The sequence below is a fragment of the Micromys minutus genome, assembly GCF_963924665.1.
Source record: "Micromys minutus genome assembly, chromosome: 12".
NCBI classification, from domain to species: domain Eukaryota; kingdom Metazoa; phylum Chordata; class Mammalia; order Rodentia; family Muridae; genus Micromys; species Micromys minutus.
Genome location: NC_137981.1, coordinates 54,516,426 through 54,534,615, shown reverse-complemented (window position 1 = coordinate 54,534,615; position 18,190 = coordinate 54,516,426). Strand labels below are relative to the sequence as shown.

The window sequence follows — 18,190 nt, the reverse complement described above, 5'->3', positions numbered from 1 at the left end:
TTGCTTTAGGAGGTTTCTGGGTTTGTTTTTGAATGAGACACCGGGTCCTGCTGTGTAGCTCAGGCTGACCTTGAACTTGGGATTCTCTTGCTTCAGTCTTTTAAGTAGTAGGATTGATACTCCTCCTGGCTGCTTTCTGTACTTTAAATGTATACATGTTTCCTCTTTGTTCTTTGTTTTTTTGTTTTTTTGTTTTTTTCAGGCTGATTTTTCTAAGCTGGAAGAGGAGCAACTGGGGTAGCCAGAAATGGAAGAAACAGAGGCTTTCGTGGGTGTGATACCACACTCAGGTAACACCCCTGAAATGACCTTAAGTGGAACCTGGCTACCGTTGTCTGATCAAAGGCTGAGACTCTTTCCCCAGCTGTCAGTCCTGCCTCTTTCAGTTGGATGTTGTTCTCTAAGAACAAGTGTGTAAGAAATGGACGCCAACCTTTAAAAACAACAAAATGATCTATTCATAATGAAGCAACCTGTTCAACTATCGGTTATGTATGGGAGGGTTCCTACATTAGAAATAAAGTTCCTAGAACATGGGCTTGGATGCTATGAAATCCAAGTAGGTGAGGGGAGTCCCTCCGAATAGTAGCAGGTAGCTTTTCTTAGAATAGGAGAGACAGGCCTGAGAAGTGTCTGCTTGAAGGCTGAGTCTCACTGGAGTTAGTACAGGCAAGGTTCCTCCCTCAGTGGCCTGGTGGAAGGTCTCTTGGGCCACAACTAGTACCTCTTAAAGGAAGCCTCAAGAAGCTAGTTCCCAGGTACAGGAATAGGAGTGTATCACATCATTCTTTTTTTTTTTCAGAACTGAGGAGGAAAGTGTTTATATCACCATGGAAACAACTCCCTTAGGGGAAGTGAAATTAACCCTTCTGGGAATATGTGGGTAGCACCTATTAATCACCGGAAGCCTGCCTGCATAAACAAAAAGCAGCTACAACTTCCAGGGCCCTTGGGCTGAGCTCAGAACTAAGGAGGGGACCCTTTGCTTTAGCAGTGGCCCAAATTGACCATAGAGCTGCATCTGTTGAGGATCAGTTTTCAAAAGTGACGCCTCCTGTCTCTATCCATCCCTCTCGAGAAGTTCAGGCCAGCTCATTCCAGCTACAGTTTAGTACGACCCATCCGTGGTATACATCCAGGACGGAATATTTTATCCTTTCCAGACGGTTTTCCGTGTGAGGAACCGAGAAAAGAATTGCAAACCTGTTATCTTATCTAGATTCTTGCCTCGCATCAGATTAATTGCTGAATAATACAAAGTTGAAGTAAGAGCTCTGGATAGATGGGCTTGTTCCTTGTTTTATGTGTATGGCCCAGAGACTGTGCGGACAGACATTGTTCACACAAGAGTCCCTGAGTTACAAAAGGCACCCATTCATACTATTCCACAGATAACTGTGCATGCATCCTGGCATTTTGAGCTGCTTCCTGGAACAGGGTCTTCAGTGTTTGCCATACAGCTGACCCAGGTCTTCCAGTAGCTTACTTGTTTTTTCTCTGCCTCTTCCTCTCTGGCTGAAGCCACGGAGCCGGCAAACACTTTGTATTTAGTTCCAGTTCAGTCCTGAAGTTGAGCCAGGGTGGATTCCTCCAACTGAGATCAACCATTTCCTGGGACGGAAAGATCGAGTGGACAAGGTCTTTCATTTGTGACAACAGAAGTGGGAGGTGGCAGCTGGTCGAGCTGTGGCACAGCCGTGGCTCTGAAACCTGGGGCACACGAGCAGGGTTCCAGGAGGAAGCAGAGGCTAGGCTAAAAGAAGCAAGATTAAAGAGGTGGCAGGAGTGGTGTGTGTGTGTGTGTGTGTGTGTGTCTGTCTGTGAGAGAGGGAGAGACAGAAAGACAGAGAGAGAGGAAGAGACAGAGAGAGAGAGAGAGAGAGAGAGAGAGAGAGAGAGAGAGAGAGAGAGACCCATATCTGGAGCCCAGTATTGTAGTCTATGGCTTCTGTTACCTTGGGTCCCCACTGAAATACCTCATTAATCCAGGAAAGAATGTGACCTTCTTAGACCACACTAAGCTTTGGGGCCTTATACCCTCTTTACATGAGCTCGAGATAGCACCTCTTGGGGCCAGCTATTCCAGTTCATTCCAAGGCTTTTCCCCGGTAAACAGCAAGCAAGCACTGGGTTAGGGTGATTTCCAGCACTTTTGCCCCAGAAAGCAGCCCATTTCTTCCTGCAAGCCAGGCAGCACCGATAAGGTGATGTTGTAAATATAAAGCACAGCTTTCCTTAAATTTATGGCTCCTACCAGCCTTTTATCGAGTAAGCAAGTCATTGTGTAAGCAAGTGACTGCTGTAGATTTCAAAGATCTACTGCTCTGTTTGATTTTTTTAAAGGAAGTAACTGCTAATGTCTGTTGGTGAAGAAGTATGGGGCAGGGGTGGGCTCCCCAATGTAATCTCCAAAATGCATCCTTCCTGTCTGTCTGTCTGTCTATCTATCTATCTATCTATCTATCTATCTATCTATCTATCTATCTATCTATCTATCCATCCATCTATTCATTCATTTATCCATCCACCTAACCACCCACCCACCCATCTATCCATCCATCCATCCATCCATCCATCCATCCATCCATCCATCTTTCTGCATCCCAAATACAGGCAGTTTCCCCTCCCTCCTCTTCTTCCAGTCCCTCCCCCATCTCCCCAACCCCCGCCCCATTTACTCCTTCCCTGTTCCTCTACAGAAAAGGGCAGGCTTCCCATGGATATCATCCAGCCATGGCATATCAACTTGCAGTAAGATTAGGCGTCTCCTCTCCTGTTAATGGTAGACAAGGCAATCCAGTAGGAGGAGAGGCAAGCAACAGAGTCAGAGACAGCCCCTGCTCTGCTGTTAGGAGTCCCACAAGAAGATCAAGCCACACAGCTGATAACTTATGTGCAGAGGGCCCAGGTCAGTCCCATGCAGGTTCCCTGGTTATTGGTTCAGTCTCTGTGATTCCTATGACTCACAAGGTTAGTTTTCTTGTGGTATCCTTGACCCTTCTGGCTCCTGCAATCTTTGCTAATTTTTGTTCTTTCTTTCTTTCTTTCTTTCTTTCTTTCTTTCTTTCTTTCTTTCTTTCTTCCTTCCTTCCTTCCTTCCTTCCTTCCTTTCTCTCTCTCTTTCTTTCTTTCTTTCTTTTTTTTTTGTGGTACTAGGGATTGAGCCCAGGACCCCATGTGTGCTAGTCAAGTACTCTACCACTGGGCTATCCCCCTATTCCTTTATTTTCACCTTGTGTATGCATACGTGATGCATGCATTTGCATGTGTTCGTGTGTATGTGTGTCTTTGTGTGTGTGCACACATGGAAGGTAGAGCTGAATGTAGGCTGTTTTCCTCTGATGCTGTCCACCTTATTTTTATTTTTAAGTTTTATAAAATCTTTATTGATAAGTATTCCCTATAGTGTACAATTTACCTGCTTGCACACTTTGACAGACATTAGTCTAGCATCCTCACAGGCCTGTAACAGCATCACCTCTTTCTGTTTTAGAACATTGTTTAGGTCAACAGGTGCCTGTAATGTTCTGTGATTACTGTCCACCTTAGTTTTTTGAGACCGAGTCTCTCCTTAACATGGAGTTTGCCAATTATGCCAGGCTGACTAGCCGGGGGCTCCAGAGATCTCCCGATCTCTGCCTCCACAGTGATGGGACTAAAGATAGCCCCACCATAACTTTGGTGTCAAGATCAAGTGCTGGTGATTGAACTCTGGTCCTTATCCTGTGTCACAAGCATTTCACTGACTGAGCCATCTCCCCAATCTCTATTTTAACCTTTTATTTTGAGATAAGATCTTACTGAGTATCGAAGACTGGTTTAGAAATCACAGTCTCCCTGCCTCCACCTCTTGAGTAGCTAGGAGTGGTAGTCATACACACCCAGGCCTGGCTGCAAGGAGAGGGGACCCCAAACTCCTTCAATGCTTCCATGTAGCACGCTTTCCTGGTAAATGGGGTAGGACTCTGAGGTTCAGCATTTGCCTTGCTTACATGCTTGTTTTCACTTTTGTTCTGTTTCTGATGGAGGTCTTTCCTCACCTGCAAGGCCTGTCTGTTTCCCCACAGACCCTGCTTTGAGATTTTCCCTCTTTGGTTAGTAGATCGCCTAAAACATACATTTGATGAACAATATCCAGCTACGTTGTTTTCTGAGGACATGCAAATAGAAGTTTGCACCTGGAGAGTAATGTTGGAACCAGATGCGTAGTGGTTAAAATTCTCAACTTGACAAGACCCAGAATCACCTAGGAGACCAGCCTACGAGCACGTCTGTGAGGGGGTGTTCCTACACTGGGCTAATCGGGGTGTGAAGTCCCACCCTGTGTGTAGGCAGCACCATTCCCTAGGCTGGGGTCCTAGACTGACTAAAATAACAAAAGTGAGCTGTGCCCCGGCATACATCACTCCTTGCTTCCCAGCCACAGCTATGATGTGACCGTATGCTCGGCACAGATAATGCAAAGTCAGCGATATAAAGTGGAACCAGTACCCGGACCTGAGAATTAGGCCCCAAATTGTGACAACCCCTCAGGGCTGCAAATGGGCAGGAGGAAGACGGCTGGGGTGCTCTGAGGCATTTTCATTGTGTGCGTTGCAGAACTGAGACAAGGATTCTTGGCTCACACCCAACCTGTAATTCTGTATGTTGTCCATCTATCCCCAGCTGACTGTGATCTGTTTAAAGAACCGGAGAAGAAAAGACGCAGGTCTCATCGAGACCGGCAATTCCAAGCGTTTCCCTCTGCAGAGCAAAGTGCTCTTAAGGAATGTGAGTGTTGTCAAGTGCTTAGTGTGGCCCATGGGGCGGCAGGACTCTGCCTGTCACAAACATGTGCAGATGCTCAGAGGGAAAGCTGTGTAATTCTGAAGGCAAGGGGCTAGCTCTGCACGGACTTGCTTCGTCTCTACAGAGTTCTGGAATTTGGCTGTTTATCTCCAGGCTGCTCTGAGGGGGAGGGGTGTTAGCAAAATAGCCTTTTCCTAATGAGAAGACAGTCTACAGACCATTAGCCAGGTGTCTTGGAGGGTGTTTGTACAGCATCTGCAGAAGAGAACAATCTAGAAGGGCTGAAATCCAAGGCAACACTTCAGTAAGCTCTGTGGGACAGAGGCAGGGAGCACGCTGGTCTGCAGGGGACGTCAGCACCTATCTCCAGCGGCAGACAGCTTGCCCTCTGGTTTAATCGGCTTCTCATTTCACTGAGCATCCCTCCTTCCACGCAGAACTCAGCAGCCTCCTTTGGAGACTTGGTGCTTTTACTCTGCCGGGTACGTCCTAGACAACCCATTTCTGTTGATTCCAGATGAAAAACTGGAATGTCGCACCAGGAGGGTTCTGAGCAACACTTATCAGAAGTTGATCCAATCTGTCTTCCTGGATGACAGCATCCCTAGTGGGCTCAAGTATCTCATGTGAGTCTGGAACCTGTACCCTCCAATCTGATGACACCCTCCTTCCCCAAGAAAAAAACAGGAAGTGTTGTTAAAAGATGACATCCCGGTTTCCACACCAGTGTTAGAAAAAGGATGGGAGGGGTGGCCCATGGAGGTGTGGGAGGCCTGGGGGCAAGGGAGATGGGGGGGGGCATGTTGGGAACCCCTTATTTCTGAGGGACCAGCCACACGAAGGTACAGTACAGAATAGAGTTTATTCAGCGGGAGTTAAGAGGGTGGTAGAGGCAGAGAGAGGAGAGGGATAGAGAAGTAGAGGAGTAGAGGCCGGCCATGAGCATGCAGGGAGAGAGAGGGGGGAAAGGAAGAGGGGGAGGAGGGACAAGTGGGAGAGAGCAAGAGAAAGGGGGGAGCAAGCAGCCCCTTTAATAGTGTCAGGTAACTGAGGTGGAGCACACCTGTCTGTTGCCAGGTAACTGAGGGGTTGGGTTTACAGAATCCCAACAGGAGGTGCTTTTAATTAGAAGTGTCGCAGAACAGCAGAGGGGAAATCCCTACGACTGCAGGCTTTCTCTTTAAAACACTGGGAGTAGCCATTTGTTGTGTGGTCCCCGTTGACAGCTTCTCTGTTGTGCACTTTACAAACCCACGGGCCCATTTCATCCTCCTACTGCCCTATAAAGTAGGAGCTAATGTGATTGTCCCATTTATACTGAAACTGATGCTCAAGGAGGCCAAGTCATGGAGCCAAGTCACACTGTGGGTAAGCGGAAAGGCTCCAAACCCAGCCAAACTATGTATTACCGAGTTCATGAACTGTTCATGCAGAACTGGCCGGGAAGCTCCTGGGAAAGTCAAGGACGTTGTTGACCTTGCTCACAGGACTCTGGGGTGCTCCTTAGACTTCTGCATGAGTTTGATTAGAGACAAGAATATGCAGCTTCCATGGAACACAAACATGTCCATGCGGACAATACAATGTTTATGGAGAACTATCTTTTTTCTTTTCTATTGGATACTCTCTGTATTTACATTTCGGATGTTATCCCTTCCCCCCAATCCCATCCCCCCTCTCTGTCCCATTGCCTCCATGAAGGTGCTCCCTCTCCCAACCACCCTCTCCCACCTCAGCACCTTGGCGTTTCCCTACACTGGGAAAACGAGCCTTTGCTGGACCAAAGGCCTCTCCTCCCATTGATGCCAGACAATGCCATCCTCTGCTGCATATGTACCTGGGGCCATGGGTCTCTCCATGTGAACTCATTGCTTGGTTAATTGATCATTTTGTTCTTCCCATGGGGTTGCAGACCCTTCCAGCTCCTTCAGTCCTAGCTCCGTTTTTGGGGTCCTCATGTTCAGTCTGATGGTTAGCTGCGAGCATCCTCCTCTATATCAGTATGGCTCTGGCAGAGCCTGAGGAGGCATCCGTATCAGGTTCCTGCCAGTGAGCACTACTTGGCATCAGCAATAATGCTTGGGTTTAGTGGCTGCACATGGGGTGGATCCCCAGATGAGGTAGTCTCTGGATGATCTTTTCTCTAATCCCTGGTCCTCCATTTGTCCCTTTATTTCCTATGGAGAACTATCTTTACCCAACATTTTAAATCTATATCCATTTGCTCCCCAGCCCAAGTCTGTGTAGTAAGTGGGGAGTAACATCCCCCATGTCCAGCTCAGTACTGGAGCTCGGCTTCTTTGCATTCTGTTCTGATGCGCTCTGTTTCATACTCACTGTGTATTTTGGAATGGACACAGAAACAGGCTTCTTGCCTTGATTGAAAAACCCCCAATGGAGCCGGTCTATGTGGGGTTCTTGGGAATCACTGGAGCTGGCAAGAGCTCTCTGATCAATGCCCTCATCCAGCAAGCGATGCTTCTGCCAGTGTCTGGAGAAAGTGTTTGCACATCATGCATTGTCCAAGTGAGCTCTGGCTGCTGTGAGCAGTATGAAGCCAAAATCCACCTTCTGTCTGATCAGGTATGCTGGTCTCCCCTCCTGCTCCTCCTTCTTATCTTTTCTGTCTTTTCCATTCTTTCTCCCCTGATTTTTTCCTCTTTGGGCCACTGTAGATTACTATTACACACATTGTAAGGGCAGCAAGGGGTTGGGAGATGGCTCTGTTGGTAAAGTGCTGGCTGTGTGAGCATGAGGCTTAAGTTCAGACCTCCAGCATTCGCTGAGAGTAAACAAGCCATGTGGATCTGTAATCCCAGCACAGGGAAGACAGAGATACGCCCTGGCAGGCCAGTCTAGCTCAGTCGGTGAGTTCCAGCGAGAGACCCTGTCTCAGTCAATCAACCAATAAATGTGGACTTGTGATTGAGGAAAATATCTGGTATCAACCCCCTGCCTTAGCACACATGTGGGCACACATGCACACATATGCACAGATAACTCTAGCATGCGTATCTAAGGAAACACAATGAAATTCTGCAGAACGAGATGGGGCCTCTGGCTCGGGTCCTGAGGCAGGTCCTACTGAGATGCTTGAGCCAGTCATTCCTCTCCTTAAGCCTCTGCTTCCCCATTACTCTAGTCTCCTTTCTGTGGCTGTGACTTTCACAGCAAAGGCTAAGTGAGGAGCAGAAAGGGGTTATATTATATCCTTGTACTTCAGGTCGCAGTCTGTCATTGAGGGAAGTCAGGACAGAAACTCAAAGGCAGAAACCATGGGAACTGCTGCCTGTTGGCTTGCTCCCTGGGTGGCTCACAGACTCATCCTCAACTTGAGTTTTATGTAGCTTGGGACCACTTGCCCCGAAATGGCATCACATACAGTAGGCTTAACCCTTCCCAATCAGCTCAGAAAATCAAGATAGTCCCTTATACATGACACAGATCGACAGTTCCTCAGATGAAGCTCCTTGTCTAGGGTGACTTCAGGATGTTGACAAAGCCAACCAGGACAAGGGATTTGGGGTAGCTGGTTTAGATCTCTGCTTGCAACCTTGATACCCCCCCATTGGGGTCTTGTGATCTATGTGCTCTTGTTACCTCCCCCCTGCCCCACCCTGGTCTATCACAAGCAGTGTGGCCCTGCTCTGCCTTGGCAGGAATGGAAAGCAGAGCTGAAGGACTTGACCAAACTACTGCACAGAGCAGAGCACTCCGGGGAAGAAGAGGCAGATGTGTGGGGCAGGGATGACGCAGAAGAAGAAGCTGCCCGGAAGCTGCAGATGCTCTATGGCCATGGGGCAGAAAGGAGGCACTATGAGGATTTGCTAAGGATGAAGCCCAGAGGGAGGATCCCCACCTCGAGAACCATCTCTCTAAAGGCAGAGGAGGTAGCGGCAAAATTTGTTTTTCTTTTTATACAAATTAAGTATAACGCTTGAACCCATCCAGGGGAATTGTCTAAGGTACAGCGAGTGATCTTTTTTATTGGAAATAAACTGGTACCCAAATCCACCATTGTCCACCATTCAAGGAATCTTTCATTTTTTTTAAGAAGCTACAGATGGTAACTTTTGATTTCTAAATGGAGATTTTATGCTTAGAAAAGACTACAGTCAGTTGAGAATTAATTTGGGATGACGTTGACTGATAATGAATATATGTATACTTTTTATATTATACATACCCATCATATATTATTTATTATGTTATATACTATATTACATATATAAAGGCTTAAGCATGTGAAATTTACTCATCTTTTTCTCATAAAAGACATTTGGAGGCAATAGGGTCATAGATTGATTTTGTGACTCAGCCATGTGAAATTCAATGTCTCTGTGGTGTCCTTGGTCTTCCATGGTGCTTGTTACCTCTTAGTCACATGATTGCTGCTGAAGTGCCAGACATTGCAGCTACTCTCATGGAGAGAATTAGATGAATGTTGCCACCAAACATATCTCCTGTTTCAGGAAGAGAAAAGAGTCCCAGAAACACCCTTGATAAATCTGTGTGGATGTCATTGTTCAGAACTGGGCTGAGTGGCTCTTCTCAGGTGCTCTAGACAAGGCAGGAACCCGACTTGTCCTGAGTGACTTACATCATCCTCACTCCCTTAGGTCCCCAAACAGATGGACATCTAGGCTGCTATGAATGACGACGGGGATGCTCATCCTACTTTTAGAATTGGCATAGATTTTATTATGCTGAAATTCAGAATCTATGTTAAGACAAAATATCTGTGAAACCAACACTCAATTTAAAAACACTGTACATTAAAAACCTAGGTTTCCCTCCTGCCCTAGGACCAGCCAAGTGGCTCAGGGGGTAAGGTACTTTCGAACAACCCCACAAAGTGGAAGAAGGGAACTGACTCCTGCAGGTTGTCCTCTGACTTCTATATGTGCCCTGTGGCATGCATATGTGAACTTACATGCATGTATGCATGCGCATATGTATGTGTGCATACATGTGCACACACACACACACACACACACACACACACACACACACAATTTTAAGCAATCTTAAAACAAAAAACACCTCCATTCTTCCTTGCTTTCTTTCTGGGGCATTCTGTAGACATCGATGGACAGTGACCCCCATACATTCCAGCTTCTCTGCTCTCTGAAGTGTCTCAGTCGAGAATTACTGTCCCTACTGCCGGCATGAATGTGTCATTGTTCCCAGTGTGTTTAAGCAGGAACAGGAGGATGGAAACTACCCCTTTTTCCACTTACTGTTGTTGACATGTTCTTCAAAAGCCTACATATCAAATTACATATATATGTATATATGTATGCTTGGAAGTTAAAAAAAATTTAAAAGATCAATTTTCTGATCAAATTTTAATTTGGAAAGTATGATTATTATGCCATGATTGACTTTTTATAACTAACCATGAGATTTCCAGTAATTAAATTCTTCACAGTTGCCGTTTCCATGTGAAAAAAAATGCTCTAGGCAAAATTTATAAAATTGCATTAATTTTAGAAGCAAATGGAATTTAGGAGATAGATTTAGTACCCTATAACCTTTCTGAAGTCCTCTTCCAAGCTGAGTTGGGCTGCACCAGCTGAAAGCTAGGGAGCTTTCTAATATTCCAAACTGTCCTGAACTCACGGTGTAGCAAAAGCTAGTCCTGAATTCCGATTCCTCTGTCTCCATCTCCTGAGTGGTATGTAGGACCACAAACAGGTCCCAGTTTATGAAGTACTGCACCCGAGCTCAGAGCTTTATGCTAAGTAAACACTCTATCAGTTAAGATATTCCTAGCCCCATTGAGTTTTAAATGCGTATTAATCTCTCTCTCTCTCTCTCTCTCTCTCTCTCTCCCTCTCTCTCTGTGTGTGTGTGTGTATAATACTTACTTTTTGTGTTAGTGTGCATATGTGTGAGTATACGCAACCATGGAGTCTGGGGAGGGATTCCTTTGAGCAGGAGTTACAGGCGTCTGTGAGCTGCCCAGAGTGAGTGCTGGATTTGAACTCTAGGCCTCATGATTGAGCAGCAAGTGCTCGACTAAGCTAAGGAGCTTGAACTTGCTGGTCTCCAGAGCCTCTCTAGGCTCCCAATGTCTAGGTCCTTGCAAAGACCACTCCAGGCTTCCTGATGTCTCTTGTCTAAGGACTTCCCACCATCCCTCAGCATTCCTTCTAGGACTCTGCATCACAGCCAGCCCGAGATAAAGAGCCATCGGCACGGTTGGTATGTACAGACTGTCCTTCCTCTGCAGGCGGGAGAGCTGTCTGTCAAGCTGGACCCCTACATCAGGACTCAGAGGAGAGGCTGGGATGGAGAATCAGCAGAGATGCAAATCTGGCCCTTGATCAAATATGTGGAAGTGATTCTTCCCAGATCTTCACTGATCCCAGAAGGCGTTGTCCTGGTAGACATCCCAGGCACAGGCGACTTCAACAGCAAGAGAGATGAGATGTGGAAAAAGGTGATTCTTTGACACAGGGCTCCTCCCTCCTCCCTCGACTCCTCCACCCCTTCAAAGAAGCGAGTTGGGATTTTGTGAGCTAGATGACATTTAAACTCATGTGCTGTGTTCTGGTGTTGAACAGGGCAGGGGCTGTGCACTGATGCCCATGGAAACTGGGGAAGGGGGATTGGCAGAGGGAGGTTGTGTAACTGTGTGTATAATGTGTGAGAAGAGTAGGCACAGAGAGGCCAAAGGGAAACAGGAAAAGGATTCAGTGTCGTGAGCACCAAGGTGGGATGGATTAGTGCATTTTCTGTTGCTGGAATAGAATGCTGACCAAAAGCAATTTAGAGGAGAAAGGATTTGTTTTGGTTTACAGTTCCACCATGATGGAGAAAACATGGTATTGTGTGAGCGTGATCACATTCTATCCTCACACAGGAAAGAGAGACAGAGACAAACAGATATATGTACATGTTTACATGAGAGACAGACACACACAGACACGGGGGGGGGGATGGGAATACTAATGATACCAGAAAGTAAGGTTAGAATGTTAAAAAAGGTTCCGTAGCTTCCCCAACAACACCAGCAGGGCTGGGAACCAAAGCCTGAGCCTGAGCGGAGCATTTCCCATTCAAACCAGAACAGAGGCTAAGGGTGCAAGGCACAGACGTCAGTCACTGAAGGCCAGGACTCTGCTTCAGTGGCAAGCTGAGGAAGGATGATGCTCCTTGGGGGCCACAGGGAAGGTCATGGGACATGTGCAGGGGGAAGAGCAGAAGGGAAGCCTGGAGCTGTCTGTCTCCATCCTGCTGTCTTCTGAGAAACAGGAAGGAAAAGAAGGGCTAGGCTCTTCTCTGAAGAAAGAGCAGGTGTGGTGGGAACCCAGGACCCCATTGGATGGGGACGGGGTTGGTTGGCCAGTGTCACCATTGATTGCTAAAAGCATAGCAGCTATTATAAAGAACTCTTGCAACTCTTGTCCAAGGCTTGCAAGCGACAGAGATTCACTGACAATCAGGCTCTTAACTGATCCGCAGGGCTCTATCTGCCCCGGCCCTCCCCCAACCTTCTCCTCCTCTAAGAAGCTTGTCCATATTCTTTGCCCTGGTCAGTGGCCATGGGAACTTCAGTTTCTTTCAGGTCTTCACCCCAAGCTTGGCTAGGTTCAAGCCAAGCAGAGCTGACCGCTGGAAGCAGGCTGCTTCTCCCTCTGGGTGGAACCGACTGCAGCTAGTTTTGACGTACTGGGCAGCTTATCAAAGCTCGCAGATCTGGCTTGGATCATGCTTGCTTCGAGGAGGTTGGCTACTCAGACAAGCTGGTTCCCAGAGTGCTTTGCCTGGCCTCACTTCCCTGCATTCTTGAGGCTTTTTTTTTTTTTTTTTTTTTTTTTTGACAGCCTCTCAGAGGAAGTAGCCAAAGGCACCCTCTTCTGAGGAAGAACAGTCTGCAGGGACAAGGCTCCTTGCCACCAACTCTGCTGTCTCTAAAAAGACGACAACAAATTCAGAAGTCCTGGCTTTGCCACCTAGGTGTTGTTGTGAGACTTTGGGCATTGTTACCTAAGCCTTGGATGCTCATTGTCATCTTTGGGAGGGATGAGGGTGCAATTGGCAGACTGCCACCTTATCTCTCCTCTGAGGTCTGGTTGACTCTCTTTTATTTTTATTTTTATTTTTCTGTGACTTCTACAACGGGAGCTACAACAAGACCCTGGTAGTCAGGGCCTCAGTATGGGGTCTGACATTTAAGCATAGCAACTTTTTAGGACTCATATTATTTCCCCTCTTACCGCATGTTTGTTGAGCGCCTGTAGTTTGCTTGGACATAGAGAGACAAGGGTGAAAGAGGCTCCCAGACCGATGGTCTACAGTTTTCCATACCAAAGAATGTCCATTATCCACCACGGACACTGAAAAGTCCCAAGTTTCTCTAAGTTGACTCTAATTTGGGGGGGGGGGGGAGTGGGGGAAAGCAGCAAGCACTTTTATAGTGTTGTCCAAATGTTGGTCCATTCCAAACAGACAAGGGTCAGTGTCCAGGCATGTGTGGCTCTGGGTGTCTCCTTTACTTCTCAGGACCTGGCTTCTTCACTTTAGAGGGTTTTGTCTAACTCATGGGACATATTCTTCAAACCACAATCTACAGAACAAAAGCCTTGGAGTCAGAGAGAGCTGGGGAGGCACAAATGATGTCGTCAGATCTTCCTTGTGCAGCCGGGGCACTTCTGTGTTTAAAACTAGACACGCTGGACCCCTTCAAAGGCATTTGCCATGAGCTAGCGTCTGAGTAAAGGGAAGATCTCGCTCTACCTTTCCACAGAGGCAGCTGGTAGAGGAATGCCTTGGAGCAGTGAGGGGCAGTGCACACGGGCCTCAGCAGGCAAGTTAGGGAATTGGCCTAATCACAGGTTCTGCCACTCACCAGCTATTTAGCCTTGGGGAAAACAAATTCGGAACTCACTGCCTTTAACTCAAGGTCCCTCAACTCTAACATTTGAAGCCAGACCACTCTTGAAGGTCTTCTGGGCATTGTAGGCTGTTTAGCCTCTGGCTGTCAGTATCCCAAGTTGTAACAATTAAAAAATATCTTCAGAGAGGCTGGAGAGATGACTCAGCAGCTAAGCGCACTTGCAGCTGCTCTTCCAGAGGACCTGAGTTCAACTGTCAGCATCCTGGGTTCACAACTGTCTGTAAGTCCAGCTCCAAAGCAATGGACACTTCTTGTCTCTGTAGGCACCCATATATACACCACACACACACACACACACACACACACACACACACACACACACACACACATTCATACATGTACTCACACACATACACACATGTGTGCACAACTAACAACATTTTTTTAAAAAACTTCAGATATTTCCAAGTATCCTCTTGGGTATAGGCTCTTCACTAGTGAACATAATTGTTCTGAATCAGAAATGAGAGTATTTTCAAGTGACAAATCAGCCATTCCTTTATCTGTAACGTACCGTGTTGAAAAGCTGAACATCAACTTGTTTTCTGAGTCAGACCAGCATTTCACAAATTCAGAGATAAGACAGACAATACATGGAGAAGCATGTCACAGGGCCATGCATGATTGTCACACTGAAGATGATGAGCATTTAATCAAGCATTGGTGATGCTATTAACGTCACACTCAGTGGCCTTTGAAACATGAAGTATAGGTTATCGAGCTTCTTGCTAGGTAACCAAAGGTAGTTTTGAGGAACCCTTCCCTAGAGGGTAACTGAGGTGCCCACATGACTGATGGGTCTGGGCCTGGAGGGCTGGGTTGTATGTAGAACTCTGTCAACCAATCATTCTGCAGGAAGCCAGGAGTCCTGCTGTGTCAGGAGGTTGAGATTCTGTGGACTCTAGGGTGCAAGGCCCAGAGAACCTTCCCTCTAGGTAACAGAGAACTGCCCTGAGCAGTCTGGGTGGAGCTATAGCAGGGAGGTGATCTGTGTAGGCTGTCCAGGAGAGGAGGGCTGCTCAACTGTGGTAAGCCAGTAAAGAGCCATGGAAGACAAATGGAGACAAAGCTAAGTGTGTGGCTGGTGCACACACAAGGGCCCATGAGCCACTTACTTTGCAGTGCAGAGAGTGGAATGGGAACTCTGAGTGAGAGGCAGGAGTGAGGAAGGAAACATGTAAGAACGGCTGTCTCTGTCACTGAGACGCCACCCACATTCTGACCCTTGCTGTGGGCCTGTCCCGCAGACCATTGATAAGTGTTCCGTGATCTGGGTGGTCAGCGACATAGAGCGAGTTTCTGGAGGAAAGGCCCATGAAGACCTTCTGAGTGAGAGCATCAAAGCCTGCCAGCGTGGCTTCTGCAGGGACATCGCCCTGGTGGTCACCAAAACCGACAGGCTCCACTTGTGGGAATATCTCAGGTACCGTGGTGAGCTTGTGGGACGCTGTACTCTTAGGTACAGCCATAGCTTTCAAGGCTTTGGGGGCCATCCAGCCTGGAAACTTTCTTTCCTGGTGTCTGGCTATGAAAATGACTCAGGCTTTGCCAAGTGACTGCTGGAAATGAAAGAGACTTGTTAAGATGTCAAGATGCCTGGGTGGGTTGGCTCAAGAGTCGGCAGCATGTGACACTCCGAGGAGAGCCCTCTGCTAAGACACTGTCTTCTATGCAACTCCCAGGCACCACACAAACGCACACTGTAGAAACAATGCTTCCTGTCCCCAGAGACATTGAAATGTAGCTTTCCTGCCACCCAGAGGAACATACCATAAAACTAACGAGCCATACCTTGTATCTATACTGTAAATGCCTGGTGTGGCTTTTAAAAGTGCTAACTTTTTACTTCAGTATTGTTTAAAGAATTTCTAACCCCAAACTTGAGAAGTTTGGCCGAAAGGTTTTACAGTGCCAGTTTGATGTCTAAGGAGGAGAGGGGTGTGTTCGAGAGCTTCGTGGGAATTATTAGGTGTCTTTGTTTCTATGTAGCTCTGCCCCTCCCCCAATAACTAGGGAGGGGTAGAACTTGTCTGTCACACTGGGATCCCTCTGAGAGTGAAAAATAAAAGAAACCAGCAGAATGAATGGCAGGCAGTGCTGAGCACATTACATGAGGTCACATGATGAGGTCACATGATGAGGTCACATGATGAGGTCAACGGCACTGGGTCATTGATGACTCTCCGCCATCATCCCAGGAGATTTTTTCACCTGTCCCCTGCACATTCCTCTCAGGCTCACCAAAACCCAAGCCTGGCTGCTTTCTCTAGGGCTTCTTTTTCTCTCGTGGTCTAGGTCAGAATTCTAGCTTCATTGCTCACTCCCTACAATCTGTCCTGCCCGACTCCCTACCACAGAATATCTGAAGCTTGTCTTTTTCCAATACCGACACTAAAACCAGACATCATGAAATCTGCTGGGCACTGTGGATCACCTCATTTCTGAGAGCGCCGTGTAAATTTAGGGCTAAAGGCCAGAGAGAGGCAAGCCCAGTGCCACATGAACCCAGACTGAGAGGGCCACCCTCTGCCTGGGGCAGGGAGTGACATAATGGGGCATTTCTGAGTGCAAAATATGGGTTACCATTGAGAAATAAAGGCTCCCTATCCAAGATATTAGAAGAGTATCAGGAGGGGTAAGGAAGGGAGGGAGGGAGGGAGGGAGGGAGGGAGGGAGGGAGGGAGGAAGAGCTGAGACAGAAGACTAAACAAAGGCTAAGGGGCATGTGTGTTCATGCTGCTTTTAGGCAAAGTTGTAAATTTGCTAGAATATGAAATAAAAGTTTAGTCATTGTGACATTTTCTTATTTCATTTCAGGGAAAGAAAGATAGGAAATGTAAGTATGGATCAATCATTTTTAAACATATTTAAACATATTTATTTTTACTAGTGTGTGTGTGTGTGTGTATGTTGCCTGTGTAATGCATGTGTGATGCGTGTGTGTGTGCACGTGTGTGTGCTTGCTATATAAGTGTGGATGCCTGTGGAGGCCAGGAGAAGGCACTGGGTCCCTGGAGCTGGGATTACAGGTAGCTGTGGTCCACAGAAGAGGATGCTGGGAACCAAATCCAAGCCATCTGAAATAGCAACACCATTGAGCCATCCCTCCAGCATCTGGACCAGTAATTTTTAAATGATGCCTTTTGTGTCTGGTGGTACATAATCCTATAAGCAGACACTTGAGTTTCTGGGTGTACTTATCTTTGCACCACTGCTCACAACCCTGGCCTTTGGCTGCTTTGTTTTCTCTCTTGATCTAGCAAGCTATTCAAAGTCAGAGAGAGGCTGTTTTACAAAGAAATGAAATAATCAAACTACAAAGGAATAGAATTCTCAAGGAGAAATTGAAGGTGAGCGTTCAGTTTTGCTGTGTGTTCTTTTGCTTCTCAGGCCCCAGATACAGAGAAACGGATGTGTGTTTGGTCCTTTGTGATATTAAGGTTAAGAGCTTTGGAGGAGACAATTTACTCTTAAGTTAGTCCTACTGCTTGATGGCCTCTGTGACCTTAGGCATGCTAGTGTACCTCTTTGTACCTCTGCTTTCTTGTCTGTAAAATGGGGGACTAGTACCATCTCTCTCCTGATTAATGGGTTGAGTGAATGAGGGTACTGTTTCCTGGGAAAGTCAGAGTTGACACCGTCTCTCCCTCCCCCACTCTTTCTCTGTGCATATATGTGTAGATGTGTGTTCGCTCATGCCTCAAAAGTCTTTAGGGCAGGGGTTCGTGGAGCACACACAATAATACGATAGTAACAGGTGGCCATGTCTGAGAAATTACAAAGTGAGGCTGGAGGTTCATTAGCGTTTTCTTCCACTATTTTTACTACGGTATCAATAAAATAGCCCAAACATAAACTTACCCCAACAGTCTCATGTGACTGTAAGACAGACACCTATTCAGAGATGAAATCTAACCGTGAAGGCATAAATGACGAGTTAGAGGACCTGTATTCCCTCCCACACATGTCAGTCATGGGTTTGCCCAAGTCAGTTCCAGTCTCCATGGCAACATTTGGCTTCTGTCCAGTTTAGCCAATATCTTGACTTCCATTCCATGGAAGCCGAAAATGCATGGCGTACCACGCAGAACCAGAGATGCCAAAGCTTTTGCTGCCGGCTCTGGGTGACCAGGCCTCCTGTGTGAGCGAAAGTCTTCTGCTGAGCATCTGGATGCCAGCTTCCACCAGGCGACAACTCAGTAAAACTGTTGTTAATCTCTCAAACTGTTCTTGCTGGCAGAGAGAAACACGCATTTTATGAGGTTCTAATCAGATTATCTTGGGAACCGGGAAGGCATAGTACTTCAGTGTTCAATTCGCTATGTTTATTGCTAATAAATGTGGCCAATTGATTTTTGTGAGTTGGGATCTGGGTAACAGTGTGCCAGTGTGCAGTTTTGCTGCAGTTCTTGGAATGCAAGAGCTTTTGATTCTGCAAACCATGCAGATCCCCACTGAGGGCTACGTGTTGGAGCAGCTCACTAGCCACTTTGAACC

General features: G+C 46.9%; 1 protein-coding gene across 1 annotated transcript in view; it reads left to right on the top strand.

The window, feature by feature from the left end:
* Window positions 1-4,667: 4,667 nt before the first annotated feature.
* NUGGC (nuclear GTPase, germinal center associated) overlaps window positions 4,668-18,190 on the top strand; it is a gene marked incomplete at its 3' end in the record, with an annotated part of 33,420 nt that continues 19,897 nt past the window's right edge. The window contains exons 1-8 of the mRNA XM_080926816.1: window positions 4,668-4,770; window positions 5,306-5,414; window positions 7,149-7,371; window positions 8,448-8,678; window positions 11,024-11,233; window positions 14,941-15,116; window positions 16,511-16,529; window positions 16,954-17,043. Coding sequence (XP_080782942.1) covers window positions 7,183-7,371; window positions 8,448-8,678; window positions 11,024-11,233; window positions 14,941-15,116; window positions 16,511-16,529; window positions 16,954-17,043 — 915 coding nt within the window. The 5' untranslated portion in view covers window positions 4,668-4,770; window positions 5,306-5,414; window positions 7,149-7,182. The remainder of the gene's footprint in view (window positions 4,771-5,305; window positions 5,415-7,148; window positions 7,372-8,447; window positions 8,679-11,023; window positions 11,234-14,940; window positions 15,117-16,510; window positions 16,530-16,953; window positions 17,044-18,190) is intronic.